The sequence below is a fragment of the Gobio gobio genome (genome assembly GCF_949357685.1).
Source record: "Gobio gobio genome assembly, chromosome: 14".
In the NCBI taxonomy this organism is placed as follows: domain Eukaryota; kingdom Metazoa; phylum Chordata; class Actinopteri; order Cypriniformes; family Gobionidae; genus Gobio; species Gobio gobio.
The window spans coordinates 5803516-5825506 of NC_137107.1; the positions used below are offsets into that span (position 1 = coordinate 5803516).

A 21991-nucleotide genomic window follows, 5' to 3' on the forward strand; every position below is an offset into this window, starting at 1 on the left:
TTACAGATCGTTTGATATCTATTGATTACATACCATAGCGCTGTCACAGGCTGGAGAAGCTGGTATTGGTTCATTCGTGATCAGACTCGGACTTGTAACGTTATGGGCCAGGGCTCAGACTTGACTTTTTTAAAAGCCATAGTCCCCGGGACTATGTGTTTTTCAGCCTGCCGACGGGCTATCTTAAATAGTGAAATAACATTCTTTTCTTGCACACGCGCACGTGTGTATGTTTCGTGGTCATATTCACTGATCGGGCGACAACATTCAAATCAATCGCGGGTGGATGAGAGATGAGAGCCCTGTGAGCGTTTCTCCAGACGCTTTCAAAACAATTCCCACATGTACTGAGAGGAGCTGAAGCTCATTAAATATGCAAATATTATCCAATCCTAGCCGTGGGCGTTTACTCCCAAGTCTTCAGTTTGGCACGCCCATCAAAACAGAGCGTTTTTCAGAGAGCCTCAAAACCAGTGCAGAAAATAGCCTATTACTGATTCATTATGATGTTTCTAAATGTAGAAACCACGCAAACATCATAAGTTGACCTCAGACAACAGTATAAACATTTTTAAAAAGCCAGTTCATGACCCCTTTAAAGAAAATTAAAAGCTTGTCTTCACTGGATGATGAAGTGTCCGTGTTTTCTCAGCTGTCTGTGCAAATGTTTTGTAAGGTTGGAGCTCTGAAACGCCACAGACATCGCAAATTTGTGTCGAATGGTTTTGACGCAAACTATTCGCACGCAAACGCAAAATATTCGCTTTTTCGCTACGCGTCCGGTGTGAAAGGGCCTTAAGACGCGAGTAAACATTTGACATTTTCTCAGTGGTCTTTGCAAAAAGTATATATATAAAAAAGTTTAGGTTAGCTCTATGTTTGATATCTGTGAGAAGGCACAATTTAACAAAGTCAGATATTGTATAAAGAAGTGTACAGCTGATGATGGAAACGCTGCTGTCCGCGGCCTGTCTGAAATGAATCAACTTGCCACAATAAAACATTTATTTTATTAATACAAATTACTTTAGAAATACACAATTATTTTAATTCAGAATCTCAAAACATCTTAAAGTTTACAATGATGAACAAAACAACAGCAGTAATAAAGTACTAAAATAAAGAAAACCAACACGACCAGAGAAATATTACACAGCCTTTCAGATTTTTATGTTGCTTCATTACTTGTAATGTGAATGAATGTTTGTTGGCTACTTTTTATTTGTATTTTTTTAATAAAACCCCATGCAGCAGACAGTCTTTGTCACGTTTGTCACAGTTTCTTTTTCATTGCAACAAAGATGTGTTGATTTTAAAGTACCATGTGTGTATAAGTGTGAAAGGGCTCTGTTACAGTATAAAAATATTAACAGTCAAAGTCTTCTTTGCACTCTTTAGTACTCCTCTTTGATAGTCATTGGCATAGGCGGTGATACCAGGCCACCGCTGCTACTTGTCACCATGGGAACATTGCCTGCGAGAGCTGAACCAGGTGGGGTGGGTGTGGTTGTGGATGCTGGCTGCGGCTGTTGCATCTTCTTTTTATTGACTTTCCTCTCTTTAGCACGCCGGTTCTGGAACCAGATCTTCACCTGTCAACAACATGCCATGAGTCATACTGAAAAAAAGATTCCCTCAAGAGTTATTGAGGTAAAAGTTGTGATGCGAGAAAGAAATTGATCTTCTATTTCTTACACATTAGCAATGTGGGGGGAAATTACTTTTAAAAGTAATGCGTTACAATATTGCATTACTCCCTAAGAAAGTTGCGATTCGGAGGCCCGTTTGAAAGGCCCCCCATCATTCAGTCGATTAACGATTCGCTAAAAGCGCGTAACAAAATTAATTTAGTAACAAAACATCACTGTGTTGCTCGGAAGCGGGCGATGGTTTTACTGTGGATTTGTTTGGAACTTTTTCGTTGGCGAAAACAGACAGTGTTCTAAGACTAAAATGAAAGTCACCTAACATTAACTTCTTTGTTGTATAAAATCAATAGGCTATCCCATTTGCAATCGTGCTGATATTGGGGAAAACAGCACTCTATGGCCTGTTATACACCGATCAGGCATAACATTATGACCTAATTTTGTGTTGGTCCCCCTTTTGCTGCCAAAACAGCCCTGACCCGTTGAGGCATGGACTCCTCTAGACCCCTGAAGGTGTGCTGTGGTATCTGACAACAAGTTAGCAAATGTTAGCAGCAGATCCTTTAAGTCCTGTAAGTTGTGAGGTGGGGCCTCCATGGATCGGACTTGTTTGTTCAGCACATCCCACAGATGCTCGATTGGATTGAGATCTGGGGAATCTGGAGGTCAAGTCAACGCCTCAAACTCGTTGTTGTGCTCCTCAAACCATTCCTGAAGCATTTGTGCTTTGTGGCGGCGCATTATCTGCTGAAAGAGCCACAGACACCAGGGAATACCGTTTCCATGAAAGGCTGGACATGGGCTCAACAATGCTTAGGTAGGTGGGACGTGTCAAAGTCACATCCACATGGATGGAGGACCCAAGTTTTACCAGCAGAACATTGCCCAAAGCATCACTGCCTCCGCCGCCACGCCTTCTTCCCATAATGCACCTGGTGTCATGTGTTCCCCAGGTAAGCCACGCACACACACCCGGCCATCCACGTGATGTAGAAGAACACGTGATCATCAGACCAGGCCACCTTCTTCCATTGCCCTGTGGTCCAGTTCTGATGCTCACGGGCCACTGTTGGTGCTTTCAATTTGAGCTCCAGTAGCTCGTCTGTTTGATCGGACCACACGGGCCAGTCTTCGCTCCCCACGGGCATCATTGGCCGCCCATGACCCTGTCACCGGTTCACCACTGTTCCTTCCTTGGAGCACTTTTGATAGAGACTGACCACTGCAGAACGGGAACACCCCACAAGAGCTGCAGTTTTGGAGATGCTCTGACCCAGTTGTCTAGCCATCACAATCTGGCCCTTGTCAAACTCACTCAAATCCTTACGCTTGCCCATTTTTCCTGCTTCTAATGACAAAATGTTCACTTGCTGCCTAATATATCCCACCCACTAACAGGTGCCGTGATGAAGAGATCATCAGTGTTACTCACTTTACCTGTAAATACTAAAAACAAGAGCTCAGACAAGGCCATTTTTGACCCAACTTGAATATTGGGGGCATTTTTGCCCACAGCCCCATTCATTTCCAGCTGTTTTTCAAGTGCAAGTAGAGGCCCCTTCTGTTGTGAAGCCCGTGAAACAGGTGAAACATAGCAAAGGCTGCCACTGATGGAAAGTAATGTGTTATGTTACTTTTGCATTAATTTTTTCTCACTTGGACTGGGCTTGCTTATTTGTGTTTTAAATACAAAAAACAACAACAAAAGTTCGATTTTTGGCAATTGTAAAGGCCAAAAGGGAAATGAATAATCCTCAATGCAAATGCACACCTGTACAGTAGAGGGCGCAGCTCAAACAATCCTTTCGCTGTGTTGCCGTTTCAACTTGATCTCACGGGAAAACATAACTATTGTCAAGTGGTGATTTCCTTCCTATCCTTACTGCCTCAAAGTTCGACACCTCACCACCCAAGTGGGCAGAAATCAAACAGGTGGTACAAAAAGCTAGATCTGCACCAGCACCTGGACCAAACGGTGCACCCTATAAGGCATATAAAAACTGCCCTACGGTGCTGAAGCTACAATGGCGATTAATGAGGGTTGCCTGGAAAGCCCAATCTATCCTGTTGGCGTGGAGCAGAGCTGTAACCATTTCCATCCCAAAAGAGAAACATTCCCATGCAATGAGCCAGTTTCGAGGCATTGCCTTGCTTAACGTATGGTGATGGCCAGACGTACTGTATATCCAACTACCTTTTGTCTAACAGCTACATTGACACCAGTTGCCAAAAGGCAGGTTGTGTTGAACACTCTGCCATGGTTTGGGAACAGATCCAGACAGCCAAGCGCAGAAAGTTACATCTCCATGTAGTTTGGCCCAACACGACACGGCTGCTGAAGAGTCTGGAAGAGCTTTTTAGGTGGGCGAGGATGCCAGGAAAATCTCGAAATTTGTCAATTTGGAAAGGGTTTAGGAATGATGACAACACCTGCTCAGTTGACGGAGAGAAGATCCCACTGTTGGCAGAGCAGCCGTTGCGAAGCCAATATACTACCGAACTGTCCGATAAGCACATGGCTCAATCTGTCAAGACGCAGCTTTCAGAAGGCCTGATGAAGATAGACCAGAGCCACCCGCCTGGGAAATTCAAGCTATGGTGCTACCAATTCACCCTTTATCACCAAAGTTGTGCGAGATTCCTACATTGACAGTACAGAGGATGGAGTTGAAGGCAAACAGCTACATCCGTAAATGGCTAGGCCTACCTTGGTGCCTTTCCAATGCTCCACTCTTTGGAAAGAACGCACTCCAGCTACCACTGAAATCACTCAACTTAGGCTTCAAGCTGGAAAAGGTGAGGCTCTTGTTATAGTTGAGAGACTCAACGGACCCAGTCATACAGCAAGCCAAGGCCCCAGTCAGAACAGGATGAAAATAGAGAGTTGGGCAAGTAGTCGACCAGGCCATCAGTCAACTGAAGCTTCAGAATATAGTTGGGGGGGTTAAAACAGGGCACGGAAGGACTGGGGTGGAGAACAGCCCACAAGATGTGGTCCAAAGCCTTGAAGAAAGAGCTTGTGATCTCAAGTCATCAGAATGGAGGATGAAGCTTTAAAAATCAGAGCTGTGAGCCAGCAGAAGCACGGAAGGTGGACAAATTGGGAGGCAGTCATCTATAAGACCATAACTTGGGCCGACATGTGGAAGGTTCCACAGGCTAGACTAAGCCTTATCAGGTCCACAAATGACATCCTTCCAAGCCCACAGAACATTCAGCTCTGGTACGGCTCAGAGACAACCTGCAGTCTATGCGATGCCAAAAATCCCAGCCTACAGCACATTTTGACTCGCTGTAAAGCTGCTCTGACCCAAGGCCAGTACAAGTGGCACCATGATCAAGTGCTTTGAAAACTGTGGTGTTGGACGAATGAAGACTCGAAGCCAAAAGAGCCAGTCCATCTACCAAGCCACAAATATACTTCGTCAGGCAAGGAGCTGCTGCAGAAAACATCAGCGAGAGAGAGAGTGGTCTATTCTGAAACCTGGCAGATGAGAGTCGATCTCAACCAGCAGCTCAAGTTCCCATCCGAGATAATAACCTGCGGCCAGACATCATCCTGTGGTCCATCTCTGCCAAGACAGTAATCATGGCAGAACTCACTGTACTGTGGGAAGAGATGACGGAGTCAGCAAAAAGGAGAAATATAGCAAACTAGTGGCGGCTTGTACTGAAACAGGGTGGAACTCATGTATCTTCTCTGTTGAAGGGAAGAAGCTTTGTTGGTAAATCCACCCAATGGCTGTTGAAGAGGTTTGGAATTACTGGATCGAAGCAAAAGGCAGAGAAAGGGAGCTTCTGGTTATGGCTGAGAAGGAAAGATCCCAGGGGGGTTAACTAAGGATCATGAATGCATGTTCACATTTAGGGCCCTTTCACACCTACCTTGTTTGGTCCGGATTTTCTGACTTTTCAGTGTGATCCGAATCAAAATTACAGGTGTGAAACCTCCCCCGGACCAAACAGACGAAATTTGGTCAGACGAAAAGAGGTAGTCCCGGATCAAACTGAACAAAGGTTTAGTTAGTTTATAGTGTGAAAGCATTTTCTATATTGTTCGCACTTTCAGACCATTTACAGGAAGTTCCGGTGGTTCCCACATAGCCTAAACAACTGAGAGACGAAGACAGAAGATAGCAGGAAAAATAAGCCATGGTAGAGGCAAAGTTTTTATATGAAATATGGTCTGACGCCATAATAATAAGTCAACTGGAAAAAACGCACAAAAATACAGACACTTTCCAAGTATTCTCCTCCTTTCCAGTCTGCGATGATGAAATGTTCGCACAACGAGGATGTTCATTTGGCGAATTTGAACTAGCCTCAAGTATAGTTGGTGCTGCAGGTAGTAATGACAAAGTAATAACAGTATAGTGGCAATGATATGCGTCTGTTCGTTCATTCTTGTCAAAGTTACCCGCTGAAATGACAACACGCTGACGTCAGATGCACGTCCATTTACAAACCAATCAATGTCAAGATGCCGCCCACATAGATGATGACGACAGGACATAAGTATGTCAAAGTTCTTTAGTGCGCTCGCATAATTGCAATGTGAAACCAAACCAAAACTAACCGAATGTATAAAATGTATGAAAACATGAACTTTGGTGCAGACTTTCAGGTGTGAAACGTCCTTAGTCAATAAAGTGAGATTAAATACATAAAGTATATTTGTATTATTTAACATTTAATTATTCCAGATTTTTGTAATACTTGCCGTTTACATTTCAGTTTTTATTCATTTTGAGGAATACTGAATCTGTTTTTTGTGCAAGTGAGATGAGTAAATGCATGCTCACATTTCGTCAATAAAGTGAGATTAAATACATCAAGTATATTTGTGTTATTTAACATTTAATTATTCCAGATTCACTGTTTTTATTCATTTTGAGGACTAAATTAAAGTGAGAAGAGTAAGGGAAACAAGTACAAGTACATGGGAAAACAAAGTAACTCGCATTACTTATGTGTAAAAGTAACTCAGATATTTAGCTGTAAATGAAAAAGTAAGTGTTACTTTGCTAGTTACTTGAAAAAGTAATCTGATTACGTCACCCCCAACACAGCGTATGCATAATGTAGTTAGATATGAATGATGAGGCTCATATGTTGTCATATTTCTGTAGACTGTATTAAAGCAGCTCACCTGTCTCTCTGACAGACTGAGTGCTGTCGCCAGCTCTGCTTTTCTTCTTATTGTGATGTAACGACTGTAATGAAATTCTTTCTCCAACTCCAGACGCTGATGGTCCGTGTACACTACCCGGTATTTGTCTTTTGTTCTGGTCTTACCTCCTAAAAGAAAAACCACCACAACAAATTCATTATTAATTAATAGTCAAGTAAAAAAAAAAATCTCTTTTTATCCTGTACATCTTCTGGACTAAGGGACGATTTCGAAACAACGTGTTTTGTGAGAAATGCTAAACAAATCAAATTGACTATAAGTAATGATAATGTGATAAAAAAGGGTCTTTTTGAGTTGTTTGTTTATCTTCTCTATTAAAAAGTAACTATGGGAACCTAGTGTTTGCTCCCTTAATCAAGCCAATCGTTAAGAGCACACATATATAAAACACCAAGATGTCCATGTTATAAAGGTCTTTGGAATCGTGTCTCTATATTTCAAACTTAGTTTACCCTGTCAGTGGCAAGAGGGGACTTAAGTGGCCTGCAGGTTAAATATTAAAACATACACGGCGAAAGGGAAGGACACCGCCTGTCTAGGGCAACAGCCACAGAGGGAGGAACTCAGATAATTAGGCTTCTCAACCATATAGCATCTTCATCGAAAATCTCACTAGAGACCATAATCTCCAGTTATCATTAACTCAGCCAGGCAACACTTACAATCCTCCATTTTGAAAGCCAGTTATTACTTCCAAGCATTGAGGACTTTAATGTAATATTGATTGTGAGCTAATAAGACTTAATTTGGGTTTTGACTGGGTTACCCAAAGTATAGTCATTAAAAATATTGTCTTGAGGAATTGCCTCAACACTGTCAAAAATGATATGATCAATAAGTTAAGAAAACATATGTTTTTACATTGCTTTAACTCAAAAAAATAAGTTAAGCAATTTTCTCTTTTTTACCAGTTAAACAAGATTCACCTACTTTTTAAGCACGTTTAATGTAAATTAAGTTGAAATGACTTAAACATCCAAGTTGATTGTACTTAAACATTTACGGCAGCAATTTTTCTTTTGTCCTGTGAAGATACTAATTGTATGGCACATCTATTATTTTTCATATAGACTATGAGTGCACTGTAAAAAACATATTTAAAAAGTAAGTTACCACGTTGCCTTACATTTCTGAGTTAATACAATGAACATTTGAGAATCGACATCACCCTTTATTCAAATATTATTAAAAGATTTTGTAAGCATATTGTGTATTTTATTTGTAATAATGCAGTGAAACATGCCAAATTGTGCTATTTTCACGATTTATCACTTTTTTGTGGTTCAGATACAATTATATTTTGAAATTCTATTTATTAAACCAATTTCCTTCATTGTATTAACTCAAATTTTTAATTTCAATTAACTCAACGTTTTTAGGCAACCAGGTTACTTACTTTTTTAAGTTAAACCAACAATATTTGTTTTACAGTGTGTGAAATGGTGTTCACACAGACATTACCACCCATCCCAACTAAATGGACAGCTTTTTTCCAGCTTTTCTATGATTTTTTTGTTTGTTTGTTGACAGGGATATTTTCTTTAACAATATGCTGAAATATCAAAGTTATTTTTGCAATACTGAGATAATTCCAAATCTCGTTGCTTCCATTATGTGATGGAAATATTAGGTCCAACTGTACATGCAAACATATAAAATGTTCTAAATTTTTATCCCATTTTCAATTTTTCATAATCAGCGAGTCCCGCCGAACTGAAGTTTAAGCCGCTGTGAGGTGGAATACAATTGCTTTATATGAACTGCATGACTATATTTTGATTTATTTTTATATATCATTTTTTTTTCAGTTTATTTAAAAAATATCCTTACTGCTATTTCAGTTAACACTGACATTGCTACATACATAGCTGTTAATGTAGTAATAACTATAAATTATGCATAATTACATAACATCTAAACCAAACCAAAATCCTAACCCTAAAGTAAGTACATGTAGTAACTTATTACTTAAGTGTCTCATTACTTAAGTGTATAAACATGGACACCTTAAAATAATAACATATGTTACATGTACTTACCATAGTAATAACAGTAAATTATTCATAATCACATGCAACAAACCCTAACCCTACAGTAAGTGCATGTATAGGTAATAATTCAGTACTTAAATATATAATTACACTGTAACATGGACAATAAAGTATAACCCTTTATTTTTAAGGTGTCTGTTACACTGTCCTACTTAAGTATTAGAGTTAAAATTAGGGTTTGCTTTAGTTGTATGTATGCATACCTTATATTTATTTTTTACTGCACGTAACACGTGTGAAATAAAGCGTTACGAAATAAAGTGTAACCCTGTTTTATGTTGTTAAGTCCACGCGCGCATCCGTGTATTCAGCAGACTTCTCGGCATCCAGACATAAAAAAGAACAAAGAGTGACATCAAAGCACGGGGACTCACACAAATCTCTATTAGCATGACAAACGCGTGAATACAGAAGCCGTAAAGCTGGCACCGAGCTTCGAACTTATTTAAAGTGGCTTTTTGCGAACCCGATATGATAATAATAATCATTGAGCAATACTTTTTCAAAGTGCAATGATTGCAGTCAGAGTTGAAATGCACCTGAGTTTGACGGGGGCGCGCTCCGGCGCATCCAGTCATACGGGTTCCGTCTCTGAGAGTTCGGCGACAGCTGACCGACCGACGAGCTGATGGACGATGGAAGAAGGCCGGGCGCTTGGACAGATGAAAACTCTGGAGGACTGAAGCCCAACTGAGCAGTGCTCGAGGCCGAAGCTCCGGGTCCTGGCCCATAAGGTGTCCATTCCTCTCTCGGAGGAGGGTAGGCAGGGTTCCACGCTCCGGCTTGGCTGTGGTGAGGGTCGTTGGTAATCCCAGGCATGTGATGGTATCCTGTGAAGTCCGGATACTGTGGAGGTGCGGACACGAAATTCGGAGGGTTCAAGCCTGAGTGTCTCACGGAATTTGGGTACATGCTGGTGTCCTTCTCTAAGAGGTAACTCACATACATTTTCCCGCCTGATGACTCCAGTGCATAATATGCACCCGAACAATTGATCTCGGCTCCTCAGACCCAGGTTTCCCTATAACCTGACGGTTCGTCTACCTGGCCGGATTCTCTGAACCCTCCAGCCTCGGTGAATGCCAAAGGTTGCGAGGCTGACGTCACTTTTATGATCACGATCATCACCCTCCCACGGTATCGAAACTGATGCTCCAATTCACAGCGGCCCATGAAAGAATGCAATTACTTATTATATTACTATCCACTGCAAACATGTCGGTAATTGGGAAAATGTAGCTGCAAATGCTACTGTGTGAAAAAAATAAGGCCTACATGTTGCTTAAGTTTACTATACCCTATGATAAATAGTTTTAAAGTAGCCCACACTATGATTTATCCTCTAATTTACGGATAACATTGTATTTAACAAGAAAGTGGCTATTCCCAGATAAAAAATACGTACTATTAAATGCATTAAATATGTACTTGAGTATGTTTTTAGTACAATACATATACTATAATGCATTTTTAATTTTAACGTACGTCTTTTTCACCTGGGTTTGTAAGGTAAATTATTGTTAAAAAAAAAAACAATAATTAAAAGTGTCACCATATAGGCCTAAGAAGCATTCACAAAATTCCCTGCGCGCACCACCATCAAGTTATTCTTTTTTTGGTTCATTTGTTCTGTTTTTTCTTTTGTTTATTGCTTGTCTTTATTTTTATTGGCAACAACATGGCTGGAGAAAATAATTATCATAACTATCCATTCGTAACTAAAGTCATAATTATTCATTCCATTATCATTTTACATTATAAAAACATTACATAAATCAACATTTTATGATTTAACGACATGCGGTAATACAACTTTGTCACTGTTTTAATAGGATATAAGATTTGGCCGAACAAATCGACCAGTTTATACCATATTTCTTACAAAACATTATAACAGTGTATATTTATATAAAGTAGGTTGTATACAATATATACAATAGGCAAACACGACATTCGATAATCATATGATTTAAAGAGCAAAGATCATGGCCATAATATAATCATTTACATTTATGTGATTTTAGATTTTATGGGATGTGCATTAAAATGTAGGCCTACATTTTTAGACCGCACTGATTATATGCAGTCACATATTATATATTCTTAATACACTGGATATTATAAAAAGCTTATTTCAATGCTTTTATGAACCATTAAGAGACAGGCTTAATTATGATAGTAGCTGCATTAAAACAATATAGGCTAACGCTGAATATAGCGAATGTCTGATTTTCAACAGATGATTTATTGTGCCTACATTATTTTTTTTTTAACGGGAAATCATCCAGCCTACTATCGAAATGTGATAGTGAAAAGCATTGATGTCTATAGCTCAATTCTGTGTTTTCAGCCATATATTATAAATATTTCTATACCGGTGTCCCCATTGCCATGTTGTGCATACAAGCATTTTCAAAGCGTGTTTAAATATCACTCTATAAAAAAGAAAGAAAGTTAATTTACTGTATATGGGTAGCATCGATGTTTTCAAGGAGAAATTGGACAGAGATTAAACGAATATAGCAAATTATATTTCAAGATGTCTTCAATCAAGTCTCCTATCATCTAAAACATAAGGCCATAGAATATGGAGAGAGAAAAAATGGAGGCGAATGAAACCGTCATAAAGATATAAAATACATTTTATAAGAACGATATCAAACGATTTATAAAGATAGGCCTATAAAATAATAAATGAGAGCTTTATAATAATGTCTTCATGAATCGTTCGCAGCGAGATAAACTTTTTATTAAAAAAGTAGCTATATTTTGATGTCATGTTGACTTTAAGACACCAAAAAGTGATGGGAACCTTTTGAGAGAAACATCTGCAAATATGTGTGTGATTTATACATGCTGTATAAAAATTAGCATATTGAAGTAGCCAGGTTTTACAAGCGGTCTTTCTACTTCAGAATTTCACGTTTAATTCAGCAGTTTCTTAATTAGGCTAATTGTGAAATTTACTAGCGATTTCTGAGTGAAAATCATTTTTATAGGGGCACATGTTGACCGCGATGCCTCTTCGGTTTCAGAGTTATAAGTGCTGCAATTCAAAGTAGCCTAATATTTCTGATTGTGCAGATAATATCATACAGTTCATGTTGTAATGACAAACATTGACAAATAATTGTATAATCGTGGTAGCTTTATTTTGTATTATTATTGTTATTATTTTTTTAGCAGTTTATACAATTCTTTTTGTATTAAACCTATAGATCGTAAACTTAATTAGGGTAGTTACTATATAGGCTACACACATTATCAGAATATCCCTCATCAAGATAACAGCTATTTCTCCCTAATTTAGTAATTTCCCATTGAGGAGAAATGCTCGACTCTTTTCTCTTCAGGTTTAACATCGTCACTCAACTCTAAGATACTGTAGGTTAAGGTCTGAAAGCGTACAAACAGAAACCATAATATTTACAACCCATAAAGCGCACCAGTAAATAAACATGTTTTCTCCCATCCAAAAAAGACTTTGAGGAAATAATAATGCAAACGATTTTCGTCAGTTCAGCAGGAGAAAAGGGTTTCGGATGGATCTGAGAGGATTTAGATGTGTGGGAAACATTTCACGACCAAGTGTGACTTCCTTCCTTGTGATTGAAATTGGAAGAGCTTTCGACAAAAAGGGTGTCGTCTTCATCGACTTGCTGACTCTGAGAAAGCAACTGATGGAAACTCTGTGAAAGACTGTCATGATTTTCAATGGCTGATGTGAATTACAAATCAATAAATAAACGTCGCAATACATTGGAGCAGTTATATCAGTGTGCGGTTTTTTTTGTTGCTTCAGTTGTCTGTCTCCTTTGTCCTGCACCTGCCATGTTTGAGTTTGAGGATTGTGCACACCTTTTGAGTATTTTTGTCTTTACACGTATAGTCTATTTAGAACCACATCGCCCTGAAGAACCCTAGCTTTATATGCTGAAATGGTTCTTTGTGCTAGAGTTTAGGGTTCTTTATTCCCGCCTTTTTTTTTTTTTAAACTGTAACTGTCAACGCCACCTCATAACTGATTTCCTGGAGCTCAGCTTTACAACACAGACTGTCAACACACTCAACAGGTATTCCTTAAAATGTCTATAAATTATAAATTTAAAAAATCTTAAAAAAGAAAAATGTCTTTTTCTCTTTTAGTTTAGCAGAACATGTGAACAGTTAAGTATACTCATATATAGGCTAGGCTACTATATAGCTACTATATAAATAACAAATATGTATTCCAGTGTTGATGAAAATATAAAAATATGCTGTTTTTGTAGCTCCGCTGTAATTATCTCTGTTTAAAAGGCTACACCTTTGGACCTTTTAGATCGAAAAGCAAGAGTGTACCGAACCCTGATGGTTGATAATAGTCCGGGGGAAAAGCAATGTCTCGCAAAACACACACACACACACACACACACACACACACACACACACACACACACACACACACACACACACACACACACACACACACACACACACACACACACACACACACACACACACACACACACACACACATATATATATATATATTGTTTCTTCCTCACCAGGAGAAATATATTTTAAAAATAGCTACTTAAAAGCTTTTAATAGTCTAAATAAATATGTTAAACTTACTTTTATTAGGCTATACATTTAGCCTATATTTAGTAGCCTAATTTAGCGGATAACAAATACAGTAGTAGATAACTTGTTTTTATAACCAAAAAATAGGTGCAATAAAGCATGTAACAGGTGACTTTTTATTTTTATTTTTTTAAATATAATGACTTGTGTATTTAAGAGTTAGGCTATTATTCATGGCTATATTTTTATTGTATTTTCGGCTAAGTCATATACACACTAAACAGGGCCGTGTTTACGAGAATATACGAGAGAAACGATCGTATACTAATAATTTTAGAATTACGCCTGTGAATCCAGTGCCAAAGAAACAGTCTCGTGCAGGCACCTGCAGGACAACTGCAAAATGACACCTACACCTCCTGGGTCCCTCTGTCCACTTTCGAGGACATTATGTAAGAGTATTTCTCTGACACAGTTTGGGTGTCCTGTAAAGAGCACATTCAGGGCTTTTCAGAGATACCTTTTGTGTTGAGGTTTCACCAGGACAACAATTTCTCCTCTGCCTTTAAAAATGACTGAATGGTCAAATTTAGCACTCTTATGGAAATGGTTCTGACCCATGTCCACATTATTTTTCATGCATCAACATCTCAGGAAAATGTTATGGGGTTTCTAATCAAATATGACTTTCTGTTGCAGAACAAGGCATTGATTTCATAAATGTGTCCACTGTAGAGACACCTGGACTTACAGCATCAGGCATTTTAAGAGACACAAGTGAATACGGAAATAAATTACACATCAATTTTCCTATGAAATATTAGATATTATTATGAAAATGTTGCCAACTATTACGCTTCTTTTTTATAACATGTTGCTCCAAGAACACGTCAATATGCAAATTACATTGATATTGAATGGGAAAACCCATGTATGGCCATTTTAACACATAAAGTAATAATGATATATCAATTCTTGCCATTATATCTTTCATAACATAGTTGAGAATCATCTTTATACAAAGTTTGGTTAAAAAAAATCCTGAAAACTAAAAATTGATTGGTGAATCAAAAAGAAAATGTTTTTGCCTATATACATGTTATTTTATTTTTCCCAGTGTCTCTACAGAGGACATAGCATAACATGTTAATAAAATATAATTTTTCAAAAATGTTTTCCCCCTTGTGTTTCTTATGCTCTAAACAATGTAATGACATGAAAACAATACTAAATCCAAAATTAGTACAGTTTTGATGTACAGAATAGATTATGCTGTGAGGTTTCTTAGTTCTTGTTGGTGGGATCTGTGCTGCTGAACTTATTTCGGCTTTGCTTTTATAGCAGTTTGTGTTGTTTGTTTATTTTGTAATGTTCAGAATTTATCTTTATTATTATTATTATTATTTGTTGAGTGTCATCATTGTTGTGTTTTGTTGATGTGCATGATGACAAAAAAATCTTGTGTTGTTAGATGATGTCACACCTTTCAAATATAAATCTCAGCAGCTGCTTTATTGTGAAATATCCATCTATAAACAAGTATGAATTTGAAATAAGATATTGGTAAATCCATATGCTAAAATAACACGCTAATAATAGTTTGATAATTCTGTCTTGTCTTGTTATAACAAATGTTTTCAATTGTCACACTTTTGACTTGGGCTAGATCTGAAATATGAATATGAATATACAAGGTCCGAGATCCCAAACTAATGGAACACTGATCACCATCATGATGACTTCAAAACAATTACAGTGGTAAACAATATAATTTCTCACAGTGGCATGATTAAAGACGACGTAAGGCAGTAAATGACTGTGATTTCAGCACCATTTTGCTGTTAATTTACAGTAATTCGGGGGGAAAAAATTACCCAACAGGCATTAATTTTACTGTAAATTTCTGACTACAGCAATTTATTGTAAAATAATACTCTTTAATACTGTAAATTCCTGGCAATTTTTTACAGTGTAAGAATGTTTGTTATTGCCTGCGCTTTAGAAAAAGACGCAAAGTGTTTATTAATCCGGGTTGTACATTTGGCCAATGCATTGCAGAGGTAAACAACACTACAAAAACAATTGAGTCTATCAATGATACATAAAGAATGGCTTTTCTTGTGTTCCCTCTCAGAGGGGTCAACAGCACATGCTCTTTATCTAATCAAGAAAAAATAAATAAATCTACCACTATTCATTCTACCTTGGACTACATTTTTGTTTATTTAAATGGGAAATATCCAAGTTAATGGCAGAAAATTATGGAGTGGCCCAAGGCTCTGTATATTAGGCCCTTTCCTACACTGAAAAAACAGGAAAACACATGTTGTCCAATTTACTTAATCGTATTATTTGTGATCTACGCAACAAATTTGTGTTTCTCTTCTAAACATGATTTCATTGCTTTCGATTAATGTAATTCTCTAAAATGTGCAATCTACTAGATTAAATTATTTGGGGTGAATGTGAACCAATTAAGTACTCGAAAATGATTTTTCCTGAAACTGTAGTTCCCAGCATGCTTTGCTCGGGACTTGACGACTAGGGTAAAATTGTTGAAATTAAGTGTTATTTTATGTTTTTGGGCAAAATGAGAAAAAGGGGGAGACTTTATATTGTTTAATAGTGTTTAATGTTTAATTATGTTGGAATTATTCGAACCATTTAAATTACACTGGGTTACCATAGTGGAGAAGAGCGGAGCGATTGCTTAGGTTGTGGACTGACTCAGCACATGTCATTAAAGAGCATTTAACACTTAGCACATATATGATGTGCTATTGCTGGCAAATATAGTGAAAGCTACTGAGTACTGTATTATAGATCAGTCAAGTGACAACAAAAATGTACAAAAATAAATATGTGTTTTGATTAAAGAGGCAGGGTCTCAAGCCCCCGTGTGCACCACTGTTGTTAGGGAGCCATATTAAAATCATTGTGAGACTACTCAATTCGGTTACTTAAAAATTACTTAATTCCATTATGTTGAAATTATGTGAACAAATTATGTATGTTTAACTTAATTGAATTATGTGGAACCGATGTACATGATTAAATCATGTAAATCCAACACACCATTTTTTTCAGTGTATTTTCAAAATTCATGCTGCCCATTATAAGAAAACATGGAATTAGTTTCCACTGTTATTCTGAAGATGCAGTTATATTTCATAATCACCAGATGAAATCTCTAAACTATCCAAGTTGACAGAGTGCGTTAAAGATATAAAATATTTTATAACCAGTCATTTTGTTCTATTAAATTCTGATAAGACTGAGGTATTACTTATCGAACCAAAAACCTGATCTCTTATAATACAATCCACATCTAGAAGGATGTACTGCTACTGTAGTTAAAGGATCTGGGTGTTATTTTAGACAGAAACTTGTCTTTCAAAAATCATATTTCATAAATAAAAAAAAACAGCCTTTTTCCACCACAGAAACATCGCTAAGATACGGAACATGTTATCTGTTTCTGAAACAGAAAAGTTCATGCATTCATGACCTCTAGACTGGATTACTGTAATGAATGACTTGCTGGTTATCCTGCTTCCTCAATAAAAACAGCTACAATTGGTCCAAAATGCAGCTACTAGAGTTCTTACTAGGTCAAGAAAATATGATAACACCAATTTTATCATCTGGTTACCTATTAACTTTGGTATCAATTATAAAGTATTGCTACTGACCTATAAAGCCCTAAATGGTTTAGCTCCAGTGTATTTAACCGACTTTACATCGCCCTACAATCTATCACACTCTTTAAGGTCACAGAACTCTTAGTAGTACCGAGGATATCTGAGTCCACTAAAGGAGGGAGAGGGTATTTCACATTTAGCTCCTAAACTCTAGAATAGCCTTCTTGATAATGTTCAGGGCTCAGACTCCTCCAGTTTAAGTCTAGATTAAATACGCATCTCTTTAGACAAGCATTTACACAATGCATCTCATAACTTTGTACTCCAGTTATATCAGATCATATGCAATTATCTTCCATTTGCTTTTGTGTTTTATCTCGGGATGCCCCTCCTGATGTAGCTTACGCCAGCTCCAGTTTGGATACATTGTTCTGCTTAACCCTTAATCGTCCCTTGGGCTCCAGCTGACCCCACTGGACTTTTCCTCCATTTTTTAAAAGTGTTCCCTTCATCTCAGGGCCATGAGACTCGGTGACTTTTCCTAAATAATCTATCTAAACATGCACAACAAATCTGGGCTTGATTTGGTTGTTCTAAAGGTGTGTAAAATTTTTTTTACCATTTAAGTCCCTCGGGGTCAGATTGACCCCACATTGAAAATGATTGGGAAAGTGTAAAAAAAACGTTTTTTGCACTTTTTTTGTAAAAAAAAAATCAACTAAATCCAGTATAAATCTGAAAATGTCTACATTTATATCAAGATCTGGTTCTAGAGCATAAACACAAAGTGGAACAAACTTTCTGTCTCATACACATATGCACACACACACACACACACACACACACACACACACACACACACACACACACACACACACACACACACACACACACACACACACACACACACACACACACACACACACACACACACACACACACACACACAAACACACACATGTGTGTGACTGCAACAGAGAGTATTTTTATAGAAACTGGCAAATAAAATCAACAAAACTGGCATAAATCTGAAAAAATTCCATACATAAATGAAGGACAAATACTAGAGCACAAATGCAACATGGAACAATCATGAGAAAGAGAGGGAAAAGGGCAAATAAAAGAAAGATGAAAGGCAGCTTAACTTCTGCATAACTTCCCTATGGACCTCTATTGGATAATGTGGTCATTGCACTCTCTCTCTCTTTAACTATAATTCCTAAAGTTTTTCCACAAACCTACAGATGGCGGTATTCTATCTCTAACACATAGAGCAATGTCCAAAAACGATTTATATTTATTTAAGATTATCATTCAAGTGATTTTTTCATAAAAAATTTTTTTTAATGAGCCAATCTATGACATAGTTAAGTATTTGTGCAGTAAATAGGTAAAAAACTACCAAATACCCACAAAAACACAGCATAAATGTATAGTTTAGAAGTAAATAAAAAAAATGATATATAGTTTTCCATGTAAAAAATGTATATTTCCTTATGCAATCGCTCTGTAAATGTTTGGGGTCTATCTGAACCCAAGGGACTCAAACGTAAACCCTGAGGGACGATTAAGGGTTAAATGTTAATTAACTGCATGATTTGTATTATCAATGAACTGTACATTCTGAAATATGGACATTACTTTGACACAGTCACCTCTAAATTGTAATGTAGAAACACGCATTTTAAATGGTTTCAAATGTTTGGAAATTAACGACTAGCTGCTGCACCAACAAAGGCCACTATGTGATACTCACGCCTCATTGGTGATTCCTAAAGGACAGGAAGTGGTTACCACTTGATCTGACAAAAGATCTATTTTTATTAAAAATATTATACACACATTGGTTTTTGTAAACATTATAAATAGATTTTGACATTAACAAATGACTAAAACTCAATAGTACAGTCCAGGTGTAATTATTTTCATCAGGCTGGCGATTAAAGACTGTATTGTGCGATGGGCTTTGGTTTGTGGTGTGCATGACAAGAGTCCTTTTGTGAGTAGCAGAAGGAGAAAGAGGAGGCAGCCAATCAACAAGCTTCAAAACTACAGCTTCCGGGACTCTGTTTTTTGCCTTCTTGTTTTGCAGTGCAGGTGGAGGAGGATGAACACATTCACCACCCAAAGTCCACAAAGTGATAAAAAAAAAGAGAGAGGCTCTTGGGAAGAAGTGTGCTTAAAGGGTTAGTTCACCCAAAAAAGAAAATTAGCCCATGATTTACTCTCCCTCAAGTCATAGGTGTGTATGACATTCTTCTTTCAGACGAATACATTCGGATTTATATTAAAAACTTCCTGGCTAATCCAAGCTTTATAATGGCATGGGTCTCGGGTCACGGGAATGGACTCGATGGGTCGTTTGCTGGTTCATAAAAGTGCATCCATCCATTATAAAAGTGCATCTATCCATCATATAACTGCTCCACACGGCTCCGGGGGGTTAATAAAGGCCTTCTGAAGCGAAGTGGTGCTTTTGTGTAAGAAAAATATTAATATTTAAAACTTTATAGATGAAAATAGCTAACTTCCGACGGGTTGCCGTACACATCGATTTACGAGGAATGCACTTTTATGGACTTCAAAAACGAGTCGATGCCGTTATAATGCTTAGCCAGGACTTTTTCAATATAACTCCGATATTATTTGTCTGAAAGAAGAAAGTCATATACATATACTAGTGGAGTAAATCATGGGATCATTTTCATTTTTGGGTGAACTAACCCTTTAACCACACACACATTATATTATATATATATATATAAAATAAAAAATAATATTCAATATGCATATCAATATGCATATATAATATTATGAAATAAAACACCACTTAAGTATACTTAGAGACTACACTTTAATTTCTTAAATTTCTTAATTTCTTAAACCAATGTCAAAAAAATCAGAGTACTTGTAAAAAGTGTGCTTTGCAATAATTTCAAATTAGTGTTTTTCTTTAAAGTACATTTAAAATAATTTAGTTTTATCTTTTGTGTTTGCTTTAATACACTTAATTTGAGTTGACTAACACTAAATACATATAAAGTAATTGATATTATTAAATGGATTGAAAATAAAATCAATTAAATTGATGTAATTGTAGTGTGTAATTATATTAATATATATTTATATAAGCCAATTTATTGGCTACTATATTGTAACTTCGTCATTACAAATGTGTAATTACAAAAATGACACGCACATTTCAATAAATAAAGTATGCTATATTTTAGTTTACAATAAATGCTTGTAAGTATATTCGGCAGTACACTTATTAGTAACCATATTTCAAAAACAATTTTCTACAATAACACTTCAAAGACAATATTTGAAAAATGTGATGGGAGGAAAAATTATCTGGCATTGCTCTTGCGTTTTCTCAGAAATGTTTGCGTTCCCCCAAGAAACGTTAGCGTAAAATGTTTGGGTTCCCCGAGAAACTTTGTGTAAAATTGTTTGCGTTTCTCTGAGAAACTTTGCGTAAATTGTTTGCGTTCCCCCGAGAAACTTTGTGTAAAACGTTTTTCGTTCTTTGCGTAAAACATTTGCATTCTTTGCGTAAATTGTTTGCGTTTCCCCGAGAAACTTTGCGTAAAATGTTTGCGTTCCCCCATGAAACGTTTGCATAAAACGTTTGCATTCCCCCACAAAACTTTGCATAAAATGTTTGTGTTCTTTGTGAAAATGGTTTGCATCCCCCCGAGAAACTTTGCATAAAATGTTTGCGTTCCCCCACGAAACTTTGCGTAAAATGTTTGTGTTCCTCCGAGAAACTTTGTGTAAAATGTTTGCGTTCTCCCAAGAAACTTTACGTAAAATGATTACGTTCCCCCGCAAAATTTTCTGTAAAATGTTTGCGTTCTTTGCATAAATTGTTTGCGTTCCCCCGCAAAACTTTGCATAAAATGTTTGCGTTCTTTGCAAAAATTGTTTGCGTTCCCCCGCAAAACTTTGCGCAAAACTTTTGCATTCTTTGCAAAAATTGTTTGTGTTCCCCCGCGAAACTTTGCGTAAAATGTTTGAATTCTTTGCGAAAATGGTTTGCATTCCCCCGAGAAACTTTGCGTAAAATGTTTGCGTTCTCCCCGAAACTTTGCGTAAAATGTTTGTGTTCCTCCGAGAAACTTCGCGTAAAACTTTTGCGTTCTTTGTGAAAATGGTTTGCGTACCCCCGTGAAACTTTGTGTAAAATGTTTGCGTTCCCCCACGAAACTTTGCGTAAAACGTTTGCGTTCTCCCAAGAAACTTTACTTAAAATGTTTGCGTTCCCCCGCAAAACTTTGTGAAAAATGTTTGCGTTCTTTGCAAAAATTGTTTGCGTTCCCCCGCAAAATTTTGCGTAAAACATTTGCGTTGTTTGCAAAAATTGTTTGCGTTCCCCCGCAAACTTTGTGTAAAACGTTTGCGTTCCACCGCGAAACTTTGCGTAAAACGTTTGCATTCTTTGCGAAAATGGTTTGCGTTCCCCCGAGAAACTTTGCGTAAAAAGTTTGTGCTCCTCCGAGAAACTTTGCGTAAAGCGTTTGCGTTCTTTGTGAAAAATGGTTTGCGTTCCCCCTCGAAACTTTGCATAAAATGTTTGCGTTCCCCCTCGAAACTTTGCGTAAAATGTTTGTGCTCCTCCAAGAAACTTTGCGTAAAGCGTTTGCGTTCTTTGTGAAAAATGGTTTGCGTTCCCCCTCGAAACTTTGCGTAAAATGTTTGTGCTTCTCCGAGAAACTTTGCGTAAAATGTTTGCGTTCTCCCAAGAAACTTTACGTAAAATGTTTGCGTTCCCCCGCAAAACTTTCTGTAAAATGTTTGCGTTCTTTGCATAAATTGTTTGCGTTCCCCGCGAAACTTTGCGAAAAACGTTTGCGTTCTTTGCAAAAATTGTTTGCGTTCTCCCGCAAAACT

At 37.3% G+C, this 21991-nt stretch overlaps 1 protein-coding gene across 1 annotated transcript; it reads right to left on the reverse strand.

Moving 5' to 3' along the window:
* Nucleotides 1-1394: 1394 nt before the first annotated feature.
* On the reverse strand, nt 1395-9839 carry cdx1b (caudal type homeobox 1 b; the record flags this gene model as incomplete). The annotated part of the gene is made up of 3 exons (XM_079835889.1): nt 1395-1592; nt 6799-6947; nt 9431-9839. The coding sequence occupies 3 exons, from the start codon at nt 9837-9839 to the stop codon at nt 1395-1397; spliced, it is 756 nt and encodes a 251-aa protein (XP_079692015.1).
* Nucleotides 9840-21991: the final 12152 nt, after the last annotated feature.